This window comes from Megalobrama amblycephala, linkage group LG13 (assembly GCF_018812025.1).
Source record: "Megalobrama amblycephala isolate DHTTF-2021 linkage group LG13, ASM1881202v1, whole genome shotgun sequence".
NCBI lineage: Eukaryota > Metazoa > Chordata > Actinopteri > Cypriniformes > Xenocyprididae > Megalobrama > Megalobrama amblycephala.
Genome location: NC_063056.1, coordinates 29,834,146 through 29,861,596, shown reverse-complemented (window position 1 = coordinate 29,861,596; position 27,451 = coordinate 29,834,146). Strand labels below are relative to the sequence as shown.

At 37.2% G+C, this 27,451-nt stretch overlaps 1 protein-coding gene across 1 annotated transcript in view; it reads right to left on the bottom strand.

Annotated features, from left to right (window-relative positions):
* The window catches only part of fhl3a (four and a half LIM domains 3a), a 40,566-nt gene that overhangs the window by 3,526 nt on the left and 9,589 nt on the right, over positions 1–27,451 (bottom strand). Inside the window, exons 3-4 of the mRNA XM_048153118.1 lie at positions 4,960–5,139; positions 3,026–3,200 (exon numbers count right to left, since the gene is read on the bottom strand). Coding sequence (XP_048009075.1) covers positions 3,026–3,200; positions 4,960–5,115 — 331 coding nt within the window. The 5' untranslated portion in view covers positions 5,116–5,139. The remainder of the gene's footprint in view (positions 1–3,025; positions 3,201–4,959; positions 5,140–27,451) is intronic.

The window sequence follows — 27,451 nt, the reverse complement described above, 5'->3', positions numbered from 1 at the left end:
CTAATTCACAAATGAATCATTTAGTGAAATTTGTGACCCGATTTAACAGGTTGATTGAAATGAATCAGCTTGTTCACAAATCGGACACCACTATCGCATCTCTGAGCAGGTGATGATTTCTTCATTTCAAAATAACAAGGACCTACATGTTTTTATGAAATGTAGTAGAGTAAGAATTACAATAATATGCTTTGGAATCTAGTGAAGTAAAGTAAAAGTTTTCCAAAATAAAAATACTCCAATACAGTACAGATACTTAAAAAATGTACTTAAGTACAGTAACATAGTAAAAATACTTTGTCCTACTTCTAGGCAGTGTTGGACAGTAACAAAGACCATGATGCACTTTGTTTATTTGTGTCCACTGATTACTAAGTAACATGATCAGACAGTTACGCCATTGTCTGGTCCTCAAGTCAGGGGAAACATCAGTGTTCTGATACATTTCAGATCTCCCAGTTAAGTATTAGCGCCATTTTGGTGGGAAAGAGAAATTTCTCATTCTATAATAAAAGAGTCTTTCCATTAGGATCACCAAGGAAGCTTAACAGAAGTGGAGGCCCATCATAATTGCATATATTCTTTGCAGCATCCCATTGTGCGACCTGCTGATGAGCATGTCACTAACAGTCATTTCGCCCAGTTTGAAAGACAACTGCATGTTTCTTAAGAGATCTCGACTGAGACTACTTATTTCCCTACAAAAGACGAATTTGAGCTTTCTAAGTGACAAAATGATAATCAGACAGTCAAAGCTCATTAACTGATTAGAAGGTTAAAGGTTGACGCTCATAATCCACTAAACGTTTCACACGTTAACCAGATCAAAAGCCCTGTAGAAAACCTACTCAAAGAGGCCCCACTGTCAAAATCACCAAAGCTTTACACAGAGAGCAAAAGATAAAGGTCGTAAACCCCTGGATAATGAAAGACGTAGAAGAAATATCAAGTTCAAAACCCCAAAATATGTGTCACCACATTCATCAAAGCAAAGTATAATCTGTGAAACAGAGCCCTCCATCCTTTTCTCTTTCCCTTGTCATCTGCACATCACAAACAGAGGTCCTAACCACTAACAATGTGTTCCTCTGCCTAAAATTGTGGTGGAATATGTTTTATATCTTCTTGTTTTTGGTTTGGCAACTTTTGGAGGTTGTAATACAGTTTGATTTGTTCACTGGATTTAAAATAAGAGCCACAGATTTTAATGTCAATAGCAACTTGATTTACGTTTTCAGGAGGAAATACGAGTGGTGCAGGGATGACGTCAGAACCTGGAGGACTAATTTGCCACCAGTTCCTTCGAGATTTTCCTATGGGGTTTTATAATGGGGTTTTCAATTCATGAGTAAAATAAAGCATGTGGTAAACATAACTTGACAGTACTTTGATGTTTTGTTCTACAACGTAAATTACACACACCCATACAAAAAATGTGAATTTTTAAGCAGTTATGTTTATTTTTAAAAACATATGTTTCTACTAAGTAACTAGATAACGTTTGGGGTGTGAGCGTGTGCAGTTTACGCTGTAGAACAAAACGTCAAAGTATCGCCAAGTCATGTTTACCACAGGCTTAATTTCATTCATAAATTGAAAAACCCCATTATAAATCTCCATAGGAAAATATGGAATGAACCAGCGGCGAAGTAGCCTTCCGGGTTCTGACATCATCCCTGCACCACTCTATAGCAGTGCTTGCAAGCCAGCAAAATAAGTGTTAAAAATACAATCTAAAGGCGACTTTATATGGTTAAATTGGTGCAGGAAAGAAAACCAACTCCAAATCAATATGCAAATAAATGTCAGGAAGAAGATCACTCACAATTCAGTATTCAAATAATATGATGACATCACCATTGGTTATATTTTCAGTGCTGAACATGGAAGTCAATGGGAATTTTTCAGTGTAAAATTACAAAAACCAAAGACTAACACACATGAGACTAAAATGACCTACAAAACAAAGTTTAAATGGAATTATACTACATTTCAGAAGTTGGTAAAATTCTTTAATGTTTTTACAAGTAGTCTCTTATTCTCACCAATGCTGCATCTATTTAATCAAAAAGAAAAAAAAGGAAAACAGTAATGTTAAGAAATACTATTACAAAATATTAATATTTAAAAATTTATATTTAAAATGTTTTTTATATTAATGTATTTTCATTTTTTTTTTCATTTGATGTAGCTGTCTTCAGTGTCACATGATCCTTTAGAAATAATAACATGCTGATTTGGTGTTCAATAATTATTTCTTATTATTATCAATGTTTAAAACAATTGTGCTTGCTTAATAATTTTGTGGAAACTGTAAAACTATTTCAGGATTTTTTTAATAAATATAAAGTTCATAGCTCAAGTTCAGAGAACATAATTTGAAATATTGAATATAAATCTGTCAGTTTTGTTGCATAAGTTTCATTCTTGGGTTTTATGGAATATCAATGCCTTCCAGGCACTATAAAAATACGTAAAGGTCTTTCAAAATAGGGCTCACCTTGCAAGCCTTGTGAAAGAACATACGTAACCTCCTGGAATTGTTACCTACTTTTCAGATGGATGCAGCCTTGCTGAAATATTTTACTGGCTTATCTCCTCCTATCATCAGAGGTTTGGACGGCAGCCATGCGCAATGATTTGGCTGAGAGACAGCAAGCCAGGCAGACTGGCAATTATTTTGTCACATCTAACCTGGTCCTCACCGCTCTCTCACTTCTCTCTATTTGCAGCTAGTACTTTGGATTTGCTTTGGCAGAACTTTGCAACTTTCCCCCTTTCTCTGTTTTGGCTCCTTCATGTTTGTGAATCTAATGTTACCTGCATACTTGTGGTCATGAAAAGCAGTCTGTTTAAGAAGTGTGAAGACTTGCAGTCTTACACAACAGGATTGAGAACAAACTAAAGGAGCGGTGCCAGAGTGTGAAGAAAGGGACTAGACTTGAGACCAGTCTGAACAGGACATATCAGGTAATGACATGAGTTATGACCAATGGGGTCTGTGGTGTGCTGATGTCATTTATACCAGGCATGACGGTTTTATCGCAGGCCACACATTTGGAGGAGAACTCGTTGCAGTAGCAGTCGTTGCACAGAAGAGCATCGTCCTGGCTGGTGAAGGGCTCGTCGGCCAGCGAACGGTCGCAGCGGAAACAGCGGAAGCAGTGTTCGTGGTAGTGACGGTCCTCGTAAAAAAGCTCCTGAATCACACAGACACAACAAAGGCATGTTAAAGAACATTTTAAGGGATAGTTCATGTAAAAATCATATGATGTTCTTTCCTCCTTGGAACACAAAAAGAAAAATGCTGAAGAACGTAATTTTGTGTTCCAATGACAATGTCGAGATAAATTTGTAATTTTTAAGGTGAACTCTCCCTTTAAACCAACAGGTTTTCACTAGCTTTCCTGCAACTCAAACTGAACTGCACGGTGCTAACAATGCCAAGATCATGGGTTTGATTCCCACGGATAAACACGTAAATGTGTACCTTGAATGCAATGCAAGCCGCTTTGGATAAAAGCGTCTTCCAAACGCATAAATGTTATGTCAATGAATGTACAAACATGAGCTAACAGCAGAGGGTGCACTGTTGTCTCCATATTAAAATATTAAAAATGTGTGGTTATTGTTAAAGACAAGTTTGACATACTAACAGATTAGCCTTGTTATAAGAAAAAAGTAAAAAGAGGCCACAAATTAAACAGCTTTTCCTCAATCCCAAGTACATTTCTGATTAAGATCTCACGTAATGGCAATGAAACAGCATTTCAAATGCTAGCACATGTGCATCTAGTTATGTTTTGTGTGTGTGTGTGTGTGTGTGTGTGTGTGTGTGTGTGTGTGTGTGTGTGTGTGTGTGTGTGTGTGGAGAACATGGCGTCTGGGTTGACTCTTCATGTAAAATATGTAAACACATAGTAATAAGACAGGGATGGGGAAATGTATGACCTGTGCAGCCAATGGCCAAGACAAACAGCGACTTTATTTAACATCTGTTGTCCCTCATTGTCATCAGAACTTTTGTCTGTTTGTGCACAGATTCCTGATTTCCTGTGGGCAGTTTACTACGGTGCCATATTAACTGCATTGTTTGGTTTTTATTTAATTTAGATGGGATTAGTTACCCTCAAAAGGAAGGATTAAAGACTCAATTGGTTGCTAATGTTTCGCCTTAGGTTTTTAACATTGCTGCCCTGACTAAAGTTGAATGACATTTCTAATTGGACAATAAATGCCACTCTCAAAAGAACTGCTAAACGGACAGTTTCAGGCTGAAACCACATAAAAAAGCTTTCACAGTCTAATTGAGTCTAAATTTTTTTCCAACCACCATGGAAAGCTCCGGTAAAATCAACATTTTGCTGTATAAAGTGAACCAGACAGTACTAGCACGTCTTTTTTAGGGAATTGTTCACTCAAAAATATACATTTTGGTGGTCTAAAGGTCTGGTCAAATTTACTGGACACATTTGTTTGGTGAAATTTTGCAGGCAACATCCAGTCATTCCAATATGAATCATACAATCCTGAATTTTGTGTGAGGGCCAAAGATTTACTCACGCATATTTCGCATCGGGTTCAGGTTGGTCACTCAGATTCTTTGCGATGTGTGAGCTGTGCTTCATACACTATTGCTAAACTACTGACAACGGACAGGGGCCTTTTTGTCTGCGAAATTTTGCTTAAATTTGATATTCAGTAAACGTGTTAAATTAATAAGAATAAAATGTAACTCAAGAATCATTTTAGAATCGGAACATGATTCTCAGAATCGAATCGAATCATGAGGTGTCTATGGATTCCACCCCTAATTTTCATTGTATTTAAAAGAGCAGCTTAAACATTCTGCAAAATATCTTCTATTGTGTTCCACAGGAGATATAAAGTCATACAGGTTTGGAATGACAAAAGGGTGTGTACATTAGGAGAACTATCCCTTTTATTAGTGCAACTCACTCGTGAATCATGGCCAATCAGCTCTTTGCACTCATCACAGGTGTTGGCGAACAGGCTGTCATAGCATGGGATGCAGTAAGGGTTGTCCTCCGCCTGGATGTACTTCCTGCCGTACAGGGACTCCTTGCAGTTGTCACAGTCAAAGCGCTCGCTCATGTTGCTCCTAATCCGAGTCAGTCCCTGTAACACACAAGGAAGATATAGAGAGGTGAGGCTTCAATCACAGCTGCATCATACTGAGAGAAAGAGACACTAACAAACACATACAGGCAGATCTGTCATGAGGCACTGTGCAAAACGTCTATTAAGTTTTATAGCTCTGTGATGATAGCTGGGAAATGAGAGGGAGGAAGCTGGAATTTTAGCAAGCGCACAACTCTATGCTGCATGTGACGTGGCAGCGCAGCTGTAGCAGAGCTTCAATTTCTCAATTCTCATTTTGAGAAATAATCATTGTTTTAACAACTTTGTTTTGCTTGGCCACCGAGCAAAGATGACTTTGACCTATGCTTTTCAATTTTTTTTTATCACCATCTCACACTGTGATGGCTGTGTTTTTAAGATACTGTAGCAAGATAAAAGTAGTTTTAACTTAAAAATGCATCTCAAGGCCTTTTTTTTCAATCTGTTGTGTCTGCATTTTGCTGTTTTTGAAAGCAAGATCACGACCTGTGTGAACTGCCCCTAACATGGCTAGCCTTTCAGCAAATTATTTAGGACTACTTAATTAGGCAAACATTAAATCATAATTTAATGTTCACATATCAGACTGATAGATGTATTAATATTGATTTGTCACCTTACGCTACCATTCAATTTATTAAAAGAAATTCATACTTTGATTCAGCAAGAACGCATTTAATTGATCAAAAATAACAGTAAAGACATTTATAATGTTACAAATTTCTATTTCAAATAAATGCTCTTCTTTTGAACTTTCTATTCATCAAAGAATATTGAAAAAAAATGATCATAGTTTTCAAAAAAATATTAAGCAGCACAACCGTTATCAACTGTGACAATGATTAGAAATGTTTCTTAAGCACCAAATCACATATTAGAATGTTTTCTAAAGGATCACGTGACACTGGAGTCTGGAGAAATGGTATGTCTGTATGTCTTTTCCATGTACTGAACTCTTGTTATTCAACTATGCCGAGGTAAATTCAATTTTTGAATCTAGGGCACCTTTAAAGACCCAAAAGACCAGATATGATGAATGAAGACAGAGTTTAAAAAAATAAATTTTACTGAAGAATAGAATGCAGTTTCATCAGCAGAAGCCAGCTTTAAGTCTCACAAGGAGTTCGTATACAGGCCGCTCTGCATACATTCACATTTCCACAACAATTATACTCTAACAGAATCTACTAACTACGTCATTACTTCAGGTTGAATGATTCTGATTGGCTAAGAAAAATAGACAAAATTAGTAATCTTCCACATATGGACAGATAGCCAGAAGCGCATCTCCATTCGTCAGGATGTTGACGAGGGGACCCTGGATTTAGGTACTGGATGTCCTTTTAGGGTCATGACATGGCATCTGCTGGTCTCAAGCAGAGTGCCAGTTGTCCACCAGTACAAAGGACCTGCACAGAACACTTAGCGCACAGATACACATGATTCACAGCTTCTTCAAGGTTGAAGTTGATCTGAGCTCTGCTCTAAACAGGAAACTTTCCCAAAACATACTGATAAGTTGTACTTTTCTCTTAGTGAGAGGTAGACAGTATTCAAAATTATTTTCTAGTGTTTGAAGGATGAAAAGGAAAATAAATGCTTTAACATAAGTTGAAGAAGTCATTCAAATAATTTAATATTTAGAAAAATGTTGATTAATAATTTAAAGATATTGAAGCAGCAGTGGATTCCAGAATCCACCCCTTCAATTTAGAAAATAGTTATTTTGATTTGTAATAATCTTTCACAATATTACATCGCCTAATTAATATTTCATTTTACATTCATGCATTTAGCAGAGGCTTTTATCCAAAACTACTTACATTGTTTTAAAGGTAAACGGTACTTGCTTGCACATAAGGCCAAATAAGCAGATAAAGCTTTACCTTTCAGTTAAATATGTAATTTTTCATTGATTTCCTCTCTATAGGTTTTATCAAATTCCTGGAGTTTGCACCTAACCCAGGCTTTCTCGCTTTGGCATCGATGTGCAGAAAAAACTGCATGACGCATTAAAATGTCTACAAGATCACATAGGTAAGACTATACTCTTGTTTGGAAAAAAAAACTCATTCTGTTGGAGGTCTGCACATTTGCATGCTTCACCAGCAAATATTTGTGAATAAACACTTCTGCCTTGGATGCGTAGACCACCTAGGGAGAGTGTTTAGAGCAAAAGTGACAAGAACTCTTAATTTTTTTGAAAGAACAAGCGCTGAACCAAAACAACACAGATGTTTTTTTTATTTTGTAATGCCTGTCTTACATCACACAATCTTCATAGGGGAGTACGGATCAGATTTGTTCACATTCGGTACAATAACATACCCTATGTTCACAATGCGAGGTGTTAAAATTTACAGTACACACATAAACCAACAACGTAATAAAAACACCAGGTTGACCTTAATGTGAGCGTACGGCCCTGCGAGTGCCCGTCACGGAATAATATTGTTACAGAGTTGCGGCAACGCTATCAGGTTGCCAAAACATTACTGAGACGTTGGAGGAAAGCCTTATGATAAGTGATAGGCCTCCCTGGCAGAGACAAGCCCAGTGTATCAGTTTCCACCCAGCTAATAATAATAATCAGCCACCGCCGAAATAATGAATCTATTTGCGCTGCCTGTCTTACACACGCCCACAGGGAGGTTGTAATCACGGGATGTGAGATGAAAGATATCAACCACCGTGTTTCATCTTTCCTCTTTCCCCTGGCAAGACAAAAGGCTCAAATGATCGTGGGTGTGAAAGGCCAAGATAAAAAAAGGGCAATGCACCTCCTGAAGCTTCATAAATAATCAGCTGACACTCTTTTACTACGATGATACCACTTACCCTCAGCTGAGAGCTGCTCTAAAAGCTTCTTTGCCCTGAATCTGCTCGTAAATTAGGGAGTGCTCATGTTAAAGGCTCCCGTGGCCTGAGGCTGCCCCTGGTTTACATCATTACAGACCTGCGTTTGAGAGAATATGAACCTTCTCCATTCCCATCAAGGGTATCATGGTTCTGTGTTTGACACACAATGACATGACACACTTTTTTTTTGTCCTAGTCATTAATTTATTCAAAAGTATATTAAAAAAATGCATATTCTCTTTTAACAAATAATTTGGCTTTGTAGATACAAGAAAAAAATGTAATAGTTCTTATGAATTAATAATTTATAATATGTTGTAAAAAATTACTTTTCTCCTTGAAAAATACGTTTAAAAAGAGATTGATTCTGAAGAGAAATATATATTATTACTTGACGGTTACACCACATGACGTTTTAGAGTCATTAAATAAAAAATTGTCTTAAATACTATATGTTTTCAAAATTAAATTAAATCTACATTTATAAGAAATTGGCACACATTATATAGTAGATTTTTCAAAAGATTTTTTCCTTTTATTGACTCTTTATTGTCATTATACTATGATACGCCCAATCAATGCTATTTTAGAACGGCTTTTATTTTTATATTTTCAGTTTTCATTTTAATTTGTTTAATTTTTTGTACTTTGTACTATTATTTACTTTTGACATTTTGATTTTGGTTATTTACTTTTGACATTGGCTGATTTATTATATATATATATATATATATATATATATATATATATATATATATATATATATATATATATAAAATGTATTTTGTGTATTTTTTATGTATATGTGATTTGAGACTCTAATTAATGACTCTAATTAATTATTTTTTTTTTAATTTCTAAATAATTTCAATTTAAAAAAAAAAAAAAGTATTTTTTGTTTAAAAGTTTTTCATCTAAAATTTATATTTCATTTTTATTTCAGCTTTATTTCAATTAACAAAAAACTTTTTTAATAGCTTAAGTTTTAGTAAATGATAACAGCATGCCATTTGACGACAAGTAACAGGAAAAACATGTAAAAGCGGGTAAAGACAGCTTTTGTGCAGGTGTGCGAACACCTGGGATCCATCCCACAACCACCATCTACTTTCTTCATCTTGCTTCAGATCTCCAGAGCTAATGGCTCTCACTTCCTGGCAACTTTTTAGACTGAAAGAAGCAGAAATGAAACCAGGCTTAATGCTAAATGTAGCATGTTATAAAAAGAAGTTATGGAGGTCTGATAAACATCTTTTAAATGTACGTGGAGAAACTATGTTTCTTATAATGAAAGTCGACAGATCCATGCATCTTTTTTCTTTGATTTGGCAAGCATATGCTAAATTTCACTTTAAATTTCATCTAAACACAGGACGGGCTGTTTGCACATGCCAGGAAGGATCACCAACAGAGTTTCGAAGGCCTCATCGTTCACCCAAATAACGTCAACAATAGCGGTTCTGCAGCTTGACTACAAGTGTGTTTACGGTCTCTGGGGAGACGTGAGCTTTAGTTAGAATAACTCGCCTCCTGGTAATCATTAAAGATGAGGTAGGATCGAGTCCGTCACTGTACGGAGGGAAATATTATTCCAACTCAGATGATATATAAATACTTATGTTGTCTAGGGTGGGGGTTGTTATTACTTCCTTTCTGTGCTTAGTTTCTAAAACATCATGAGAGCAACATGAGAGTAAATGGGCAGTTTGGACTAAGGTGGAGGGCATGATGTCATCTGTGACCCCAGGGCTAGACGTCCAGATGTGATTCAATCCAGAAGCTGGGAAAATGAATTAAGACCTTTCCCTTTACTTACAAAGTCAGAGCTGCTTTTGGTTGAAATCTAATGTGGTATTTTGTACAGAACCATAAGGAATCCACTGACAAGTTGCAGTTGTTATTATTCAGATAAATTTGTTTTATGTAAGATTTTTTAAATTATTTTAAAAAATTGCATTTAAATTGCATTTTTTTAATCATTATTTATTTTGTTACATTCATGGAAACGCTCTTCTGAAAGGACATAAATACACAAATGTAATCCCTCCTGTTTGAACCGCCCGCTCTAAGCGGGACTCGAACCCGGGTCTGCCGACATGGGAGTCGGGCCCTCTAACAAGGAAGCTTAAGACCACAGTCTCTAGTGCCAGTCGCTAGAGCGCCTCTTGAGATCAGGGGAGTGAGGTTTACACACACAGCTCCCACCGGCCTACGTCCGATACACAAACATTTTATGTAAAAAATGAAATTATCAACACTGGAAGTATCTTTAGCGCCACATAACAGCATGTCATAACGCAAATTCAGTTGTTGGACACTTGTTGTCTATTTTTGACACACTGCAGAACAAATCCAGCCACATTATTTCTCCTGTTCAACTGAAATATAATATTTGTAAGCAAAATTATTATATGCGTGAATAGCGTATAACAAATGTCATTCATTTTACAGTATATTTAAATAACTTCTGTCTTCACTCGGAGCCAGCTCATGATATTTCTGGTCTCTGGCCTTATGTTAATATTCTTTGTTTCTATCCATGATATTGTAGCAATACTAACATACTAACTAACAGCCATTTACTGTTGCTGATTGCACAATTATAGTGAATACTCTGAAATGACACGCAGCTTTGTCGCTTGCAGCGTAGACAACCTCACTCGTTTGAATCGTTTCTCATTGTCGGTCACTTCCAGTAGTGCAGACATGCTGCCAGGCTGTCTTCCTGCAATACTATGAGGGAAATAACTGTTTTAGTGACCATAAGCCAGCTCTTAAATATTTCAAAGCAGCTATCTTGTCGCCTTTTGGTCCTATCTATATCTGAAGGATATGGCGGTCCTTCTCAGAACAGTCTGTGAGATTCTTGGGGAATGACAAGGCCACAATGGCATGTTTGTCTAACTTCAGAGAAGCCAGACTGAAAGGGAGCAAGGCTGCAGGGGCATGGGCGGCGTGTTCACGCAGACCCCCGTCCCGCTGCAGTTTCAGAGACAACAACACTAATCCTCTGACCAAACTCCCATCACGCTCCACTTCACATTAAACGGGCCGGCAGTGCCTCCCGCTGGGAAACTGACCCAGGCCCTTCCTATTCCTGGGGTCCAGCCAGAGCTCAGCCTGTCAAACGTCTGCCTGGGCAACAGGAGGCAATGGCTACTTGCCACCTCACCGTTACTATTATATAATACAACAAATTCAATAACTCGCTGACAATATAGTTCTGGAATAACATATCATGCATTCCATAGTACAAATGGATTCTATCAGATTAATACTGAGGCTGCCTTGACTGGACATCATTTTGGGCTTGTGATGAATGTAATATTCTCTGTACTGTTTATGTAATATGTAGCTTTTCTAATCTTTAAAGGTGAAGGATGTAGTTTCTGCGACACTAGTGGCATCTAGCGGAATTACAAAAATAAAGCATATTTTGCAAAGGCCCCTTTCGCACGTTGCACCTCCCCCAACTCAAACATCACAAATACAGCTCTTAAGAGTCCTTGTGAAGGCATGTCTCAACAGGTAAAAGTAGGCTACTTTGAATAAAAATCCCAACATATTAGAAATACTTTTAGCTGTGTTGTTATGTATCATGAGTAAGCAATTGTGTAGCTAACACTCTGTCTAGAGCAAATGTGAGAGTCTTGCTTATAATAAACCCATCTAACATATCTGCACAGGGCACATTTTTTGACATGACGCAACTGTTTGAGACTGTCTACACTGAACACATCCAAGTAAACAACATAAACTGGAACATTTGTCTTTCTGAATAGGTGCATGATAATGCTGTACGGTAATGTTGTATGGCTCACTTTGACATTTTCATGACCTCTTTAATCTTTGAAGGTACACTTCTGTAAAACAGACTTTTCTTTTCCCAAGTAATGCGTCATGGTCTGGTGAGTGGCGAGTGAAAATGCAGCATATGGATTAACAGACAGCAGCACACGGAGATCAGTCTGCCATTGGAGCAGCTCCAGGAACAGTGATAGCTCTAGATTTGATTTACAGTCAGCAGAAAACACAACACCAGCAGAGTGTACTGTATATCATTTGAGGCTAAGGAGGCCATTGGCAACATACAATTTCATACGTTTTGGTAAATTTGCACAGTATCGTCAATTATAATCTTATTTTCATTGACTAGATTATGCTAGACTAAATTTCAATTAATATGACAATGAAATATTGTGTTTTGACAAATCTGAAGTGCTCAAATTAATGTCTGACAAGTTCCAGGGACAAGATGGGATGGTGTCTGCCTAACAAAACACTTATGATTCTATTGTAAAGTCACAGTATCAACATGAAAAAGCTGCAGTGAAGAATATATACATGTGCATTTGGTATTGCCTTTTAGGATTGGCTCTCGTCACATCAGATAAGGCAAAAAACAGCAGAGAGAGGGCGGGAAGAAAGGGAGAAAGAGCCTTATCGGAGGAAGCAGTGAGGCAATTGGCGATGAAGATGAGATAACATTAAAAAACAAATCCAAATGTTTGCTCTCGCTCATTGACATTATCTCTGTTAAAGTACTTGATGCATGACAGATGACACATACTGTATATCTCTCTACTTTTTTTTTACTTGTATTTTTTGTACAAAGTAGCTGTCTTCACACATCTGCTGTCACATGTGGTAAGACACACCAAAATCTGGAGGAAACTACCAAATTCCTGAACCTGTTAGCATTCCACTGTACTGCCCACGGTACACATACCTTTCAAAAGAGACCAAAACCATGCATATACTCCAAATGGTTCAAGAACAGCATGCAATTTACTTTGGCTATGCCTTTTTTAGGCATTTTAGGCAAATTTTACAGGAATGCTAAGGGGTTAAAAAAATTACTTACAGTTTTAAGCTTATATTAAATGCCTACTTAAACTAGCTTATATTACATCCTACTTGAAATAATACTTTTACTGACTAGCTAGATACTAACTATAGCTAACTGGTGCTTGCCCATACAAAAGTCACCTCCACAATGCTAGGTGGTTTCTGTGGTTGTTTCCATTCTTTCTTTCTTTCTTTCTTTCTTTCTTTCTTTCTTTCTTTCTTTCTTTCTTTCTTTCTTTCTTTCTTTCTTTCATCTATATTTAATTATAACGTTTTAAAAAAATCATCAATTTTATTTTAATCTGCAGACCAATGTTTGAGATCCCCTGCTCTAGAATATGCCTCTTGGTAATGGCCGTGCTTGTGAAATTGGGCCTTTGTTGTTTACTCTCCCTGAAGCAGACAATTTGACAGTGTTAGTAAATGATCTGTTCGACTGCCGCCACTGAGTTTAAATCCTACACATTTTCTCTAGTGTGACGGTGATAACAGTTAACATGCGTACTGGCCAGACACTCAACATCGCAACCGCAAAGGACTCGGTCTCGCTTACACCCTGAATTCATCTTCTGTTACAGGCCAAGCCACGTGAAGCGGACGTCACTGACCACAGTTATCCTTCAGAATGACCATCATCAGCAAATAATCCAAACCGAGACAGCTTTGCAAAACAACAAGGTTTGACGTAAACCAGACAATGACCCGCATAAACAAGTTCTCTTTCTTTCTAACCCTTTTTATCGACCAAATGTATTATTTACCCTTACACTACTTGCCTCATTGACGCAAGGAGGCAGATACTCTTGGGTGACTGATCAGCACTGAGTCTGTTTGTTCATTTTGGATCCTCTTCTGTTTTAGTGCATGTTAGATGTGAGACAGAAACAAGCCAGAAGAACAGACATAGACCAGGCCTAACATGTCATTTCCATTGAGCCCTTTAAACACAGCCTTATGCCACATGAGGATGGCAGTCAGGTTCACCTCGAAAACATCAATGAACATTAATGAGCACCTGCTTAGGGAGCTAACATTAACAAGGATGTCATTTTCCTAGCTTTTAAGCAGAAGAGAGGTGTGAATATATGCCCTGAAAATCACCCTTACAAACCACAGGCCATTCCAGAGGTATATGGATGTGTCTGTAAGCCATCATCCAAGGCTAACTCTGACTCCCTCCACAACAATAATGGCCTTATTTGACCCTTTTTGGCTTTTTCATTAAAGTTGTTTGACATTTTAAACTTGATCTGTGCCAAGACAGTTTAGATAAAGGCTAGTGCAGTCATTAGGACATTAGGAGGACACGCAGAGCTGCACAGTCAATTAGCAAGCCCTAAAGGAGTGCAGTGCTAGCTAAAGTCACTGTGCTTTAGCAAAGGCCCTGAGGACGAAGAAATTTTCGATTTCACACAAACTTTATTCTAAATTGCAGCTCTGTATGAAAGAGGCAATGAGCCAAAGTGGAAAGAAAAAAAAAAAAAAATGATGATGATGCTAACTTTACATTCAATCTACAACTATAGCTAGATATTAATTATAACTAGGGCTTGTCCATACAAAAGTCACCGCCACAATGTTAGGTCATTTCTGGGTTGTTTCCATGGTTTGTCATGCAGTTGCTAAGGCTTTCTAAGTGTTTCTTTGCACTTTGCTGAGTGGTTCTATTGTCTGTGGTTGCTTAGTGGTCCAAATTTGAGATTTATATATTTTTGCTTGGTTTATTACACACCATTCAAAGTACATAAACTACCGTTCAAAATTTGGGGTCAGTAAGATTTTCAATTGATCAACAGTGACATTTATGTTTATGTTTAAAAAAATGCTGTTCTTTCTGTTTATCAGAGAATCCTGTAAAAAGGTATAATGGTTTCCACCCCCCCCCCCCACACACACACAAAAAAAAAAAAAAAGCAGCACAACATTAATAATAAGAGATGTTTCCTGAGCACCAAATCAGCATATTAAAATGATTTCTAAAGACTGAGAAATGGCTGCTGAAAATTCAGTATTTTGAAATATATTAAAATAAAAAAAACATTATTTTAAATTGTCATAATATTATTTCAGAATAATATTAATGATAAGAATGTTTTTACTGCACATTGACAGAATCATATTTCTATACCATGAAATGTATTACTTCATAGATACTTCAACTTTCTTTTTTTCTTTTTGTTAGTGTTTGCACCGCTGTTACTCTATCTGCATTTCAGGTGTGCTTCTCCGCAAGCTACTATGTCAAGGAAAGGTGAAAATAGAGGTAGATTTATTCATCATTTGTATTTATATCCATGTAGATGGTTAAAAAAGGTCTCGCCTACATATTTCTTCCTGTGTAGTGAGAGACAGAGGAAAAAAACTGCCATACATTACAGTTTAACATCTGCTTTCTATTGACAGAAGTATGCAGTTGACTCCAGAGTGCCAAAGTAGGTTTGGAGAGTCATTGCCCGAAGAATGCAGGAAGGGCTGTCTTTTCTTCACTTTTTGTGGTATTTGCCGGTAAGTGCTTCAGAGGCAAAAATAATACAAAGATAGAAACTGACAGTATGAGGGGCGTACTGGGATGAAACTAAAAAGGAGATTTGTATGGTTTGAGTTGTATAAAGTCTTGGAAATCAAGACAAACCAGAGAAAGACCCAGTGAATGAAATGTTCACAGCTTTGTTGCAAAATGAGAGCAGTGGAGAGAGTCAGAACAAGAAGTAGTCTTTTAACCGGGGCGAAGACGACTGAGGTTGGGTTATTGTTGGGGGAGGGGTGTTCAGAGGATAATGTAAGACAGTAAGAAAGAGGCAGTGAGCATATTATTGCTCCAAGAACAAACAAACACAATTGAAATCCCATGAGCCCGCTTGCTTTACTGTTTCCCAGTGGCTACGCAGAGTAGAATTTATGACCAAACATGGTCATTGGCGTCACTGTCTTCCATGTGTCATCAACCTTCTGTAACTGAATGCTCCTTTGCTTTAACGTCTGAGAACTGTAACCTAAAGTCACATACGGTCAGGTGAATATCAACACATGCTCCTATAAGAGGATGAGGCCAGAGAGGAGAAGCATGATGAAGAAAGGAAAGAGGAGAAACAAAAGCATGGAAAGGAAAATAAAAGCAAATGGAAAAAGAAATGAGAAAAAAGTAAAGTAACTTGGACAGAGGAAAGCAAATGGAAAAGGAAATGGAAATAAGAAAGGAAAGGGAAAAGGAAATGGGAAAAGAAAAGGAATTGGAAAGAGGAAAACAAAGGGGGGGAAAGGAAATAGAAAAGGTAAATGTGAAGTAAAGGGAAAAGCAAACAGGAAAGTAAAAGTAAAGCAAATTGGAAAAAGTAAAAGAAAAGGGGAATGTAAAACGGGAAAAGGAAAGAAGAAAGCAAAGGGAAAGAAAATAGGAAAGGAAAATGCAAACTGCAAAGCAAATGGAAAAGGAAAGGGGAAAGTAAATTGAAACAAAAAGGTGAAAGCAAAGGGGAAAAAAAACAAGAAAGTAAACTGGAAGGAAAGAGGAAACCAAAGGCAATAGGAAAGAGGAAAAGTAAAGGGGAAATGAAAAGGAAAGGGGGAAGAAAAGGGAAAATTATTGATGAATGATTGACTGACAAAACTCAAATAGCAAAATCAGTAACTCTTTCTCATTGTAGCTGCAATACACTTGACTCGAGTAGAACCAACGCTGAGCTGATCACTCATCAGATGTGAAGTGTGGACACTGGATGCCTGAGTGCTGCCCATCCCGCTCTGAATATTCTAGAACAACCCTACGATTAGAGCAGAGTGCTGCAGAGGCTTGGCAATGCTACACGTCAGATGTCTGGACTCGTTCTTCCCCATGCCGAGTAGAAAATAAAGACAGAGAAAGGTGGTCTGGCAAACACAAGGGGCATTTGTAAAGCATTTCCTTAGGCTAAGGGTGGGCTCCTAAATTTCACTGGTGGTTTTTCAACACGCTGTAGCAGAGAGCTTTTTAACCTCTGGAACACTTGTCTTGATCAGATGTCTTTTGATGTTGTTGATGGAAACCGCTCGAGCACACTGCTCCATCCTCAACATGACAAATTATTTACAATGGTTAGAATAATCGCTGGTGAGCTAGATTGAGCGTAGCATTCAAACCTGCCTTTCCAAACCCGCTTTATAGGAATGCCCAATGACAGCGCTGACTGAGACGTTGTATAACCACTCACTAGACAACAGTATAACCAAAGAGCCTGAACTCATCTGCTCAGTTACCAAAAATTAAAAGTAAATCTTTTTTATGTTATTTTCACTTTCTTGCGCCTCTTTTCCACCCCAAACAGTTGACAGAAATCACTGAGAACCCAAAGTCAAGTTGATGATGTGCTCTGACCTGTTTTAAGTTAGGAAAACAATGAGAACAGTGGGAACATAGTTGTGATATTGAGTCAAGTTGTGATTTTCCTTCAAGTGCCATAACATAGCAGGCAGTGAAGGGGTTCAAGGCCTTTCCTATTTGCTTTCTGTGTTTGTACTTCTCTCTGCTAGTCACAACTGCTATTCGTTGGCATCACAGTGTGGCCTGTTAGGTCTAGTCTCCAAGGTTTTTGGTGCTATCTCCTACATTCTTTCTCATGTCAACACAGAGCAAATGAGCTGAAAGTGTTGTCGTTTGTTTTTCACGTTTTCCATGCAAAAGGGTACAGAATAGCCTGAAACTGGTCAGTTAATGGAAGTTTAGCCTTCTGATATTGTTGAATGGCAACTTTGGGAAATCAAATTATTTTATTTTCATGTGAGGTTTATTCATGCTATGAAAGAACAGAAAGACATGTCTAAATACATTTTAAAACTCTGATTTGAGTAATTAGAATATCAAATTATGCCAGAATGGTATCAGGGTTGCAAATTTAGCATTAATTTTAAATATCACTCAGTAGAAACTAGTTATTTTGGGACCAAATGCTGGTTTGTATTTATTGGTTAACTTTCCCTTTAATTAAAGAACTATAGTTTATATATTATAATACATTTATAATAAATAATATAAATAATTATTACACCATCCAATAGTTTGGAATCTGTAAGATTCTGTAAGTCTCTTATGCTCACCAAGGATGCATTTAATTGATCAAAAATACAGTAAAAAAAAAAAAAAAGTTATATTGTGAAATATTATATTAATATAATATATATATATATATATATATATTATATTATTTGTTTCATAATTTGACTAATGCAGTAAACATAATATTAATAAAAGAAAAATTTGATTACTTTTTGGTGTTACAGGCCATTCTAAATAGGGACTTTTCATTATAGGTTAATTATGTAAAATAATTTATCACCACAGTGTACCATATTAGAGGAAAGTACCTTTTATCTTCAGTCCAAAATGGGAATTATGCACGGCTCTAATTTTGCCACTGAAGTGACTCCAACAAACGACATTTGACATCATATGAAGTTTTCAGAAATTAAATTAGGTCATGGAGTGGTTAAAACACTCCTTTTGTTGAATGGGTTTCCTCTCTGATCTTTATTTCTGGATTTCTGTACCTACTATTAATACTAGATTTGCTTTACAAATGTTTCCATTCATGTCAAGCACCCCATATGAAAGGAACATCTTTCTCCTAGTAGTGCTTGTAATAATTAGATGAGTTTTGCACATCACAGCACAGTATAAGAGTGCATGCTCCCTTTCACATAACGCATGAAAGGGTGGATTTAAACCTGACTTGCACCATAACCACGGCACAGCAAGAGCATAAGGCTAATTTGGGTCAAAAATGGTAGCTAGGTAGTCCTAGGTGGTCTCTGTCTCACTTTGTTTTTTTAATGAAAAGGTACTAATTCAGCAAGGTCAGCCTTACCAGAATGAGAGCAGCGGTTTTCAGGTCAGTCCGAGCATCTGCAAGCAATCAACCCTCAAAAACACAAAATTGGTGCCGCTATGACCGACCCATGAAATAATTCACTCTATTTCACTTTATTTCAAGTATTTCACATAAAAATTAAAATTGTCATTATTTATTTACCCTCACGGTGTTCTAAACTTATATGACCTTCTTTTGAGCAAAACATTTGATATTTTTTTTCATTCAACAATGCATAGTGATGGCTGTAAAGATCAAAAAGATCCTGAAAAAAAAAACACTATACAACTAAACACTAAGTAGTACTCATGACTTATCCGCTATATTCCATGTCTTGTGAAGTTATATGATAGCTTTGTGTAAGAAACAGACTGAAATTTAAGCCATAATTCATAATTTTTTGAGATTGTTAAAGGGTTAGGTTCACCCAAAAATGAAAAATTTCTGTCATTAATTACTCACCCTCATGTCATTCCACACCTGTAAGACCTTCATTCATCTTCAGAACACAAATTAAGATATTTTTGTTTGTGTTTTGTCAAACAAAGTCACGTGATTTCAGTAAACGAGGCTTTGTTACGTCATAAGTGTTTCGAAATTTCAATGGTTCACCCCTTTGGCAGTTTGATACACACTCCGAACTACTGATTCGAAACAAAACATTCATAAAGCTTCATGAAGCGGTGTTTTGAAATCGCCCATCACTAGATATTGTTGAATAAAGTCGTTATTTAGTTTTTTTTGCCGCACAAAAAGTATTCTCGTCGCTTCATAACATTAAAGGTGCCCTAGATTCTGTTTTTAAAAGATGTAATATAAGTCTAAGGTGTCCCCTGAATGTGTCTGTGAAGTTTCAGATCAAAATACCCCATAGATTTTTTTTTATTAATTTTTTTAACTGCCTATTTTGGGGCATCATTTTAAACGCGCGTCGATTTTATGCTGCGGCCCCTTTAAATCCCATGGTCCACGCCCACAGAGCTCGCGCTTGCCTTGAACAGTGCCTTAACAAAGTTTACACAGCTAATATAACCCTCAAAATGGATCTTTACAAAGTGTTCGTCATGCATGCGGCATGCATGCGTCGGATTATGTGAGTATTGTATACTGTTATATTGTTTACTTCTGATTTTGAATGAGTTTGATAGTGCTCCGTGGCTAACGGCTAATGCTACACTGTTGGAGAGATTTATAAAGAATGAAGTTGTGTTTATGCATTATACAGACTGCAAGTGTTTAAAAATGAAAATAGCGACGGCTCTCTTGTCTCCGTGAATACAGTAATAACTGATGGTAACTTTAACCACATTTAACAGTACATTAGCAACATGCTAACGAAACATTTAGAAAGACAGTTTACAAATATCAATTTAAAAATATCATGTTATCATGGATCATGTCAGTTATTATTGCTCCATCTGCCATTTTTTGCTATTGTTCTTGCTTGCTTACCTAGTCTGATGATTTGGTTGTGCACATCCAGACGTTAATACTGGCTGCCCTTGTCTAATGCCTTTTATAATGTTGGAAACGTGGGCTGGCATATGCAAATATTGGGGCGTACACCCCGACTGTTACGTAACAGTCGGTGTTATGTTGAGATTCGCCTGTTCTTCGGAGGTCTTTTAAACAAATGAGATTTATATAAGGAGGAGGAAACAATGGAGTTTGAGACTCACTGTATGTCATGTCCATGTACTGAACTCTTGTTATTTAACAATGCCAAGATAAATTCAATTTTTCATTCGACGGCACCTTTAAGGTTGAACCACTGTAGTCACGTGAACTGTTTTAAATATGTTTTAAGTACGTTTTTGGGCATCTGAAAGTGTTAATTATCTTGCTATCAATGGAGGCCTCACTGAGCCAACGGATTTAATCAAAAATATCTTCATTTGTGTTACGAAGATGAACCAAGGTCTTACAGGTGTGGGTGTCACATGAGGGTGAGTAATTAATGACAGAATTTTCATTTTTAGGTGAACTAACCCTTTAAGCTGAATCAGATCAGTCCAATTTGTCAATTAATAGCTGATTTGTGAACCAGATTAAAAGAACAACCCAAATGGACGCATCATTCACTCAACTGGTTTTTGTGTTCAACTCATTGACACAGTAAGATTCAAGAGATTTTTTTTTACTTTTTGTGCTGCAGAAGAAAGAAACTCATACAGTTTGGACTACTATTGTTTATGGAAGGCAATGCTTTTGAGAAAAACTTTAGCCTTGTGAGTACTAAATATTTGCCTTCTGTGTTATCTTAAGATTAGCAGTATTAACGTATTATCTAAAGATTTGCAGCGCAGCAGGAAATGGACAGATTTTCCCTCCAAGCTGACAGAAAGGGAAAACACTCATAATGGCAAAACATATGAAGGTATCCTGCTAAATAGGAAGCGTCCAGGATGATTTAGTGTCAGAAGTCAGTCCAGGATACTATCCCTTTATTTTTCTACCATCTCGTTTATGGCTCTTCTCCTTGGCAACATGTAAACAGTACCCTGGCTCCACAGAGCCATAAAATACCAGTGATGTCTACCTTCATCATACGAGTTGTATGGGCATCACACACCATATCTCAACCGCTTAACCAAATGAATTCTCACATGTTTCAGCAGCTTAGGAAAAGTTCCAGTGCAGTTATGTGATACGTTTACAAAGATACGTGGTCAGTTTTCTTTCCTGTGTTGGCATATTTACTATTGAAACAGGATGTTTGGTGGGATGTATTGCAACAGTTGGGTTCCAAATCCCTTTCATTTTCTCCAAAGAGAAATTGATTTTTAACAGTAACTTATAAACCTTTAAAGACAGACCTTGAGCTCAGAGGTGGTTAATCAATGGTATATGCTTCTGCTGAAACCATTAGCCCATATTTACTGACTAAAACTTGACTGAACTACTGTATGTGGTCTCGCTTCATTTGCATCAAACTACTTCTATATTTGTATACACTACTGTTCAAAAGTTTGGGCTCTGTAAGATTTTTTAAAAATGATTTTTAAAGAAGATTCACTTCATGTATTTGATCAAAGATTTTGATGTATTTTAATGTAATTTATTCAGCATCATTACTCCAGTCTTCAGTGTCACATGATCCTTCAGAAATCATTCTAATATGATGATTTGATCAAGAAACATTTCTTATTATTATCAATGTGGAAAATGGTTGTGCTGCTTAATATTTTTGTGGAAACCATGCTACATTTTTTTCTTGGATTCTTTGATGTATATAAAGTTCAAAAGAAAAGCATTTAAATAGAAATCTTTTGTAACTATGTAAAAATCTTCATGGTTCCTCACTTTTAATCAATGTAACTAATCCTGGCTGAAAAAGTATGAATTTCTTTAAATAAATAAATACTCCAGTACAACTTAATATATTCTTTCAGTTTTATATATTTTAAATCAGTTATTTTTCCATTGTTTTTGATTGTTATTCGCAATGCATCATGGGACTGTAGATAATTCCCTCAGCAAAGACACAGTGTTGCACTTTTTTTCTGAATAATTTTGCTTTAAATCAAAGTTTTTAATGTTGTGATTCACCTTGGAGATGGATGGTTGGAACAGAAACTAGAGTGGCTTCCTGTTGTAAAGTGACCTATAGCTCAGCTGCATTGTGGGGGTCTTCCTTTATGTCAGCTGATCCCAAACCTAATCTATAAGACATCTGAACTTCTATAAGTCCCAGTAAAACTGTGCTCATAACACTGTAATGCAGATCTTTTCATTGCACATCAACTTTTCTCAGGGGGCGTCTTCCTATAGCCCCTCATTCAGAGATCTGCCCACAGCATCTGACAGCTAGACAAACAAACACAATTTGTCAGTAACAAAAACAGAAGGCAAAGACAGAGACAGGGAGAATGATAATGGCGATGCGTGCACACCAAAACTAAAATAAACGCAGCAGAAGATCTAGAAACAATGGGGTAGTTGTTCAGGAGGGGCCGACACTACGAGCAGCTGCATACACACATCTTTTCTCTTACTCAGTTGGTGGTTGCTTTCCACAGCGTATAACCACAACCCCACACTGGCCCACTCCTAATCCAACAGACTAGATAAGATTATATAATGTGATAAAGTTTGGAAATGAGCTGCACAAGACTGTCAGGTCTAATTCCCAATAGTGGATGAGAGAAAAACTATTCCTTTTATGCTCTGGAGTACCTGATTCTGATTGGCCAGTAGAGGAATTCTGCAGTCAAGTATGTTTATTTAATGACTTCTAAACTGACCATTATCCCTAGCAACCGATTTACAATTATTTATCATTACTATTAATATTTTTCATAGCTTCATAAATCTTGTATCACTCTTTCTAACTCAAATCAATATTTCATGACCATTTGTTAGGGATGCATGATTTATCAGTTATCGGACAATATTAAAGTTACGCAGGATCCACGAATATGCAAATCAGCCCCACCTCCACTCAATCTCACCAGCTCGGACTACCTGATCCACTCGGCCAAATGTAGTAAATGCTACGCAATGGCAAGAGGAAATATTGGTTTGATTCAGCCATATATTTTTGATCCAGAAACTGATTCAGAAGAAGAAGAGGAAGAGGCAGGCAGGTGGGCCTGGTTCTCAAAAGCAAGAGCACCCTCAGTTAATACTGTATTATCATCATATTGATGAAACAGATTTGGTATTTGTCTTTGCACTCTGGAGAATGACAAATGTTTCTATTTATTACTATGTGTTTTTGCAGCGGTGAACAATGTAGCTAATCACAGACATGTTTGTTGATCTCTTGAACACAGTGACCAATCAGAGGGGTTTAATTTAGTCAGAATCCACTCACAGGTCAAAACGCTGGAATTTTTGTTCTGTACAGAGTTTTGCATGCTAGTGAATCTTCTCAGTGCAGACACAATGTAAATAATAGATTCATTGTGCAGTGTATACAACTTCATTGATTATAACGGAACTTTGTGAGATTGCGAATTGAGATGTGTGACAGTTTTTTAATGACTATAAAGGGAGCTGTCTTTGCGCGCCGTCTAGGCTATATATAATCCATTCAGAATTTGATATTAAAAACACCACATATAAACAACAACTTGATTATAAACTTATAAACTTATTATTCTTGATAAAAACTTGATTTTCAACAGGGGGTCTTAAAAAACAATAAACGGTTAAATGTAATCTTTAGCCAATCTCAAAATGAATAACCATTTTATACTATACTGTACATAATTGTGTGACACCTAAATTCACTTGTGGAATTTAAGATGAATGATCTTAATTTTTAGTTTTTTAGACAAAATATTATAGAATTTTAATATATGCCTTTTTTGGTTATCGGCCTTAACATGAAATATCGGTTAGACTTTTAATATCAGTGCATCCCTACCATATTCATTAAGCAGTAATATAGTAATTAGCCAGTCAATAATGCAAAATATTAAAATCACAAAAGTCTTGATTTATTATGCAGTTTAAAGTTAAACTGTGCTCACATAAAGAATAAAGTATCACACATTTATTTGGCTTATATAGAAGCAAATAATTCATCAGTTTGTTTCAACTCACTGCAGAAAAAAAAAAAATGCTCCTAAATATAGACTTGCATGTACATGTGCGCACATGTGCAGACACACACTTTTTTTTTTTCCTGTGGAAGGATCTAAGAAAAACACAACCGCCACTGGTGGCTGGATTGGGCTTAAACACGTCTCCCTTTGGTTCTCTTTTATGACTCTCCAAGGACTCATCTAGACCACCTCCCTTCTTTTCCTCGTCCTCTCTTTCTTTTCCTGCCACGTTTTTCTGTAACCTTCAAGATAAATGTCACATGCAGAAAAGCAAACCCAGAAAAAAAAACCTTACGCACATGGCTAGACGCATGCCTATAAATTGCCATAAAATGGGGAAGCGTATACTTTGCATGCAAACGGCTGTGGGTGTTGGCGACCTCCAGGGGTCTTTTTTTCCCATTTCCATTCGCAGGGGACTGGTCTCCAGGCACCAGAAAGCAGAGCACTGGCCACGCTGCTGGAATGAGCTCACTTCAAAGGTGACCATAAATCAAACAGTCGTGCCCCCGCCATCCGCTACACCATCCCCCAAAATCCCTTCTGTCATTCTCAAAACGAGGGGGCTGGGAGAGGGGCATTACCTCATAGACTCTGGGTTCAGGCTTCAGCACTCATTGGCTGCCTGTAAGGGCCGTCGTTTAATTTGCTGCTTCCTCGATTATCAAACTACTCAATTCAGCTACAATAAAAACTAATGCCAAGTGTGATATATGTGGCTGTGTCCCTTCATTGGCATCATAGGTCTGATTCTCAGATGTACCAAAATCAGGTCAAGTGACAGAAGAAGTCCAGAGTCCTGAGATGGGTGAGGCATTTGTGGGTAACCTCCTGTCAATCTGCAGTTCCCATGGTGCCTGTGGTTAGTTGCTGGATCAACGGTAGGTTATCTTGGCAAACGTTCAATAGACATGTACAATGCATTTGCTAGTCCATAACTTTTGGATTAACTACTGCTGAAATTAGCACGCTAATTAGCATAGCACACATTAAAACACCAATTCACCTAGCTGGAGCGATATCCACGCTGATATACTACGGTGTGGCATCAATTTCCGCTGAGTTGTAATGTCATAAGTATGTTTTAGGCCATGAAGTAAATACTGTAAAACTCTACATTGATTGCTTATGCGATTTTAAGTCTGATGGGGCAAGTTGAAAAAAAAAAAAAAAAAAAAAAAACATTTCTTTGACTTTGGGGATAAGAAGGATAAGAAGGGCAATTCATCATGGTCTTATCTCGCTGTGTCACGTGGGACTCTCTTTATCATGCATCCATGCAAAAACACCATTTGTCTTCAGTGCCTTGTTCGTTGCAAGTGATAAAATGTATGTTGTTTCTTGAGTAGAAAAAAACGTTAGCATGGATAGTTTGGCGAATGCAGATAAGACGGTATAATTATGCAGATATCAAATCAGAAGGCCTCATCTAAGTGTCTATCAAACTTGGGCACCTCCCTTTCAAAGCTCTCTTACTATACGCCGCTTTCTGCCATGATGTTTCCAACCTCATTAAACCCCACAACCCTTTAAAATCTCCATCTGTTCCACTTACTAAAACAAACCTGGTTGATTTACTTGACAAACTGAGTTCCACTGTGCAGTTGTGCATTTTTAGGCCAAGTGGAGCAGCTCACCACAGATAAATGAATATGCAGACAGCCAAACAGACCCAAAGCCAGACGTAAAGACATCGGTCTTAGGTGGCGAGTGGCGCCAGGTTCTGCACATGGCTTTCTGAAAATCTCATCATAGATCATCCAAAAATATAGATTTTGTCATGACAGCTGCATATTAATAGGAAAGACTGCAGTTTTTTGGGCTGAGCTAGCAGCCTAGTTCAAAGTCAAGGCATCTTGTTTTAATAGCACTGATTTATTCCTTTACATAGAGCTTAATGTGCATTGTTAAATATCTGTACATATTCCCATTCTTCTCAGTTTAATTGTTTTTTTTGTTTTTTTTTCATAATCATAAACAGTATATGATTATGAAAAAAAGGCTTTCAAGATTAACATTCAGCAGTTGGATATTTTCAGAGTGAGGCAATGGCTTTTAGTGTCAGCACTCCTGCACTTGAGTTTAGGCAATCTGGCTCTTGTTTTGTGTAATTATGCATTTCATCCATTTCCCTGCACTGGTTCGATATCCCTCTGTCTCTTGTATATAAAAGAACGGCAACTTCATGCCATGGGGAGAAACACAATGTTATTGTTTCCATTGAAGAACCCCTCATTCCAATTCAGTCCATTTAATCCCTCTCTAACTCCTCCTAAAACCTACTATTTAGGGAAAAAATCATAATACAGGACTGCTTTAACTTCTTTTCTTGAGAGACATTATTAGTCATGTCATGAAGTTTATGCGGTGTACTGTATGAATTGAATGTTTTGGCAAAATGCTAGTTAGAACTATTTAAATATGTGCCCACATTCTCTTAAAGATTTTCCGAAGCTATAAGGGAACATCTAAAAAGCAATCAGTATAACAGGATGTGAAATAATGCAACAAAACTAGATTGTTCCCATTATAATCAACCAGCTGTCAACACTACAAACACTGTCAAAACATTGCACACATGCAGAGTAGAAAGCGCTATTGATTATATTAGGAGCGAATAAGTTTTGACACTATTGGAACCCATGTCCAAATATGACAATAGCTGAGAAGTGTGTTTAAAATGAAATTCATGTTTTGGTAGAGTCCATGTGTTAAGCGTCAACAGCAAACAAGTCATCGAAGCATTCAAAGGGGCTCTGTGTTTGTATCCTCAAGGTTTTTCTCAAGGCAGCCCTGTCAACAAGTGTCAGACAACAAGTGTCTTTGCTTTACCATTGCTCTGCTCTTATCCAGGCCCTCTGCACTAAATCATCGTCATCTTTCTATCCACTATAGCCGGCATCCTTTTATAGACACAACACGGACACTTTCTCCCATTTATGGGCTTCTGTGAAGTGCAGAGCAAAAGTCTTTTGAGGTGTTCCCTCAAAGAAGGCGACAGCTACCTCCGCTCACCATACTGCTCCATGGAACATTGCAAGAAAAAATAAATCTCCTCAAAACCTATAGGGTTGTCACACTACCAAAACCAGTGGCTACCAATACCAGGGAAATTTCATGATTCTCTAAACCAATTTCGATACCAGAGCAGAAATTCATATGTATATGTGTGTGTATATGCAGTAAATATAATCTACGGGGCTGTTGAAT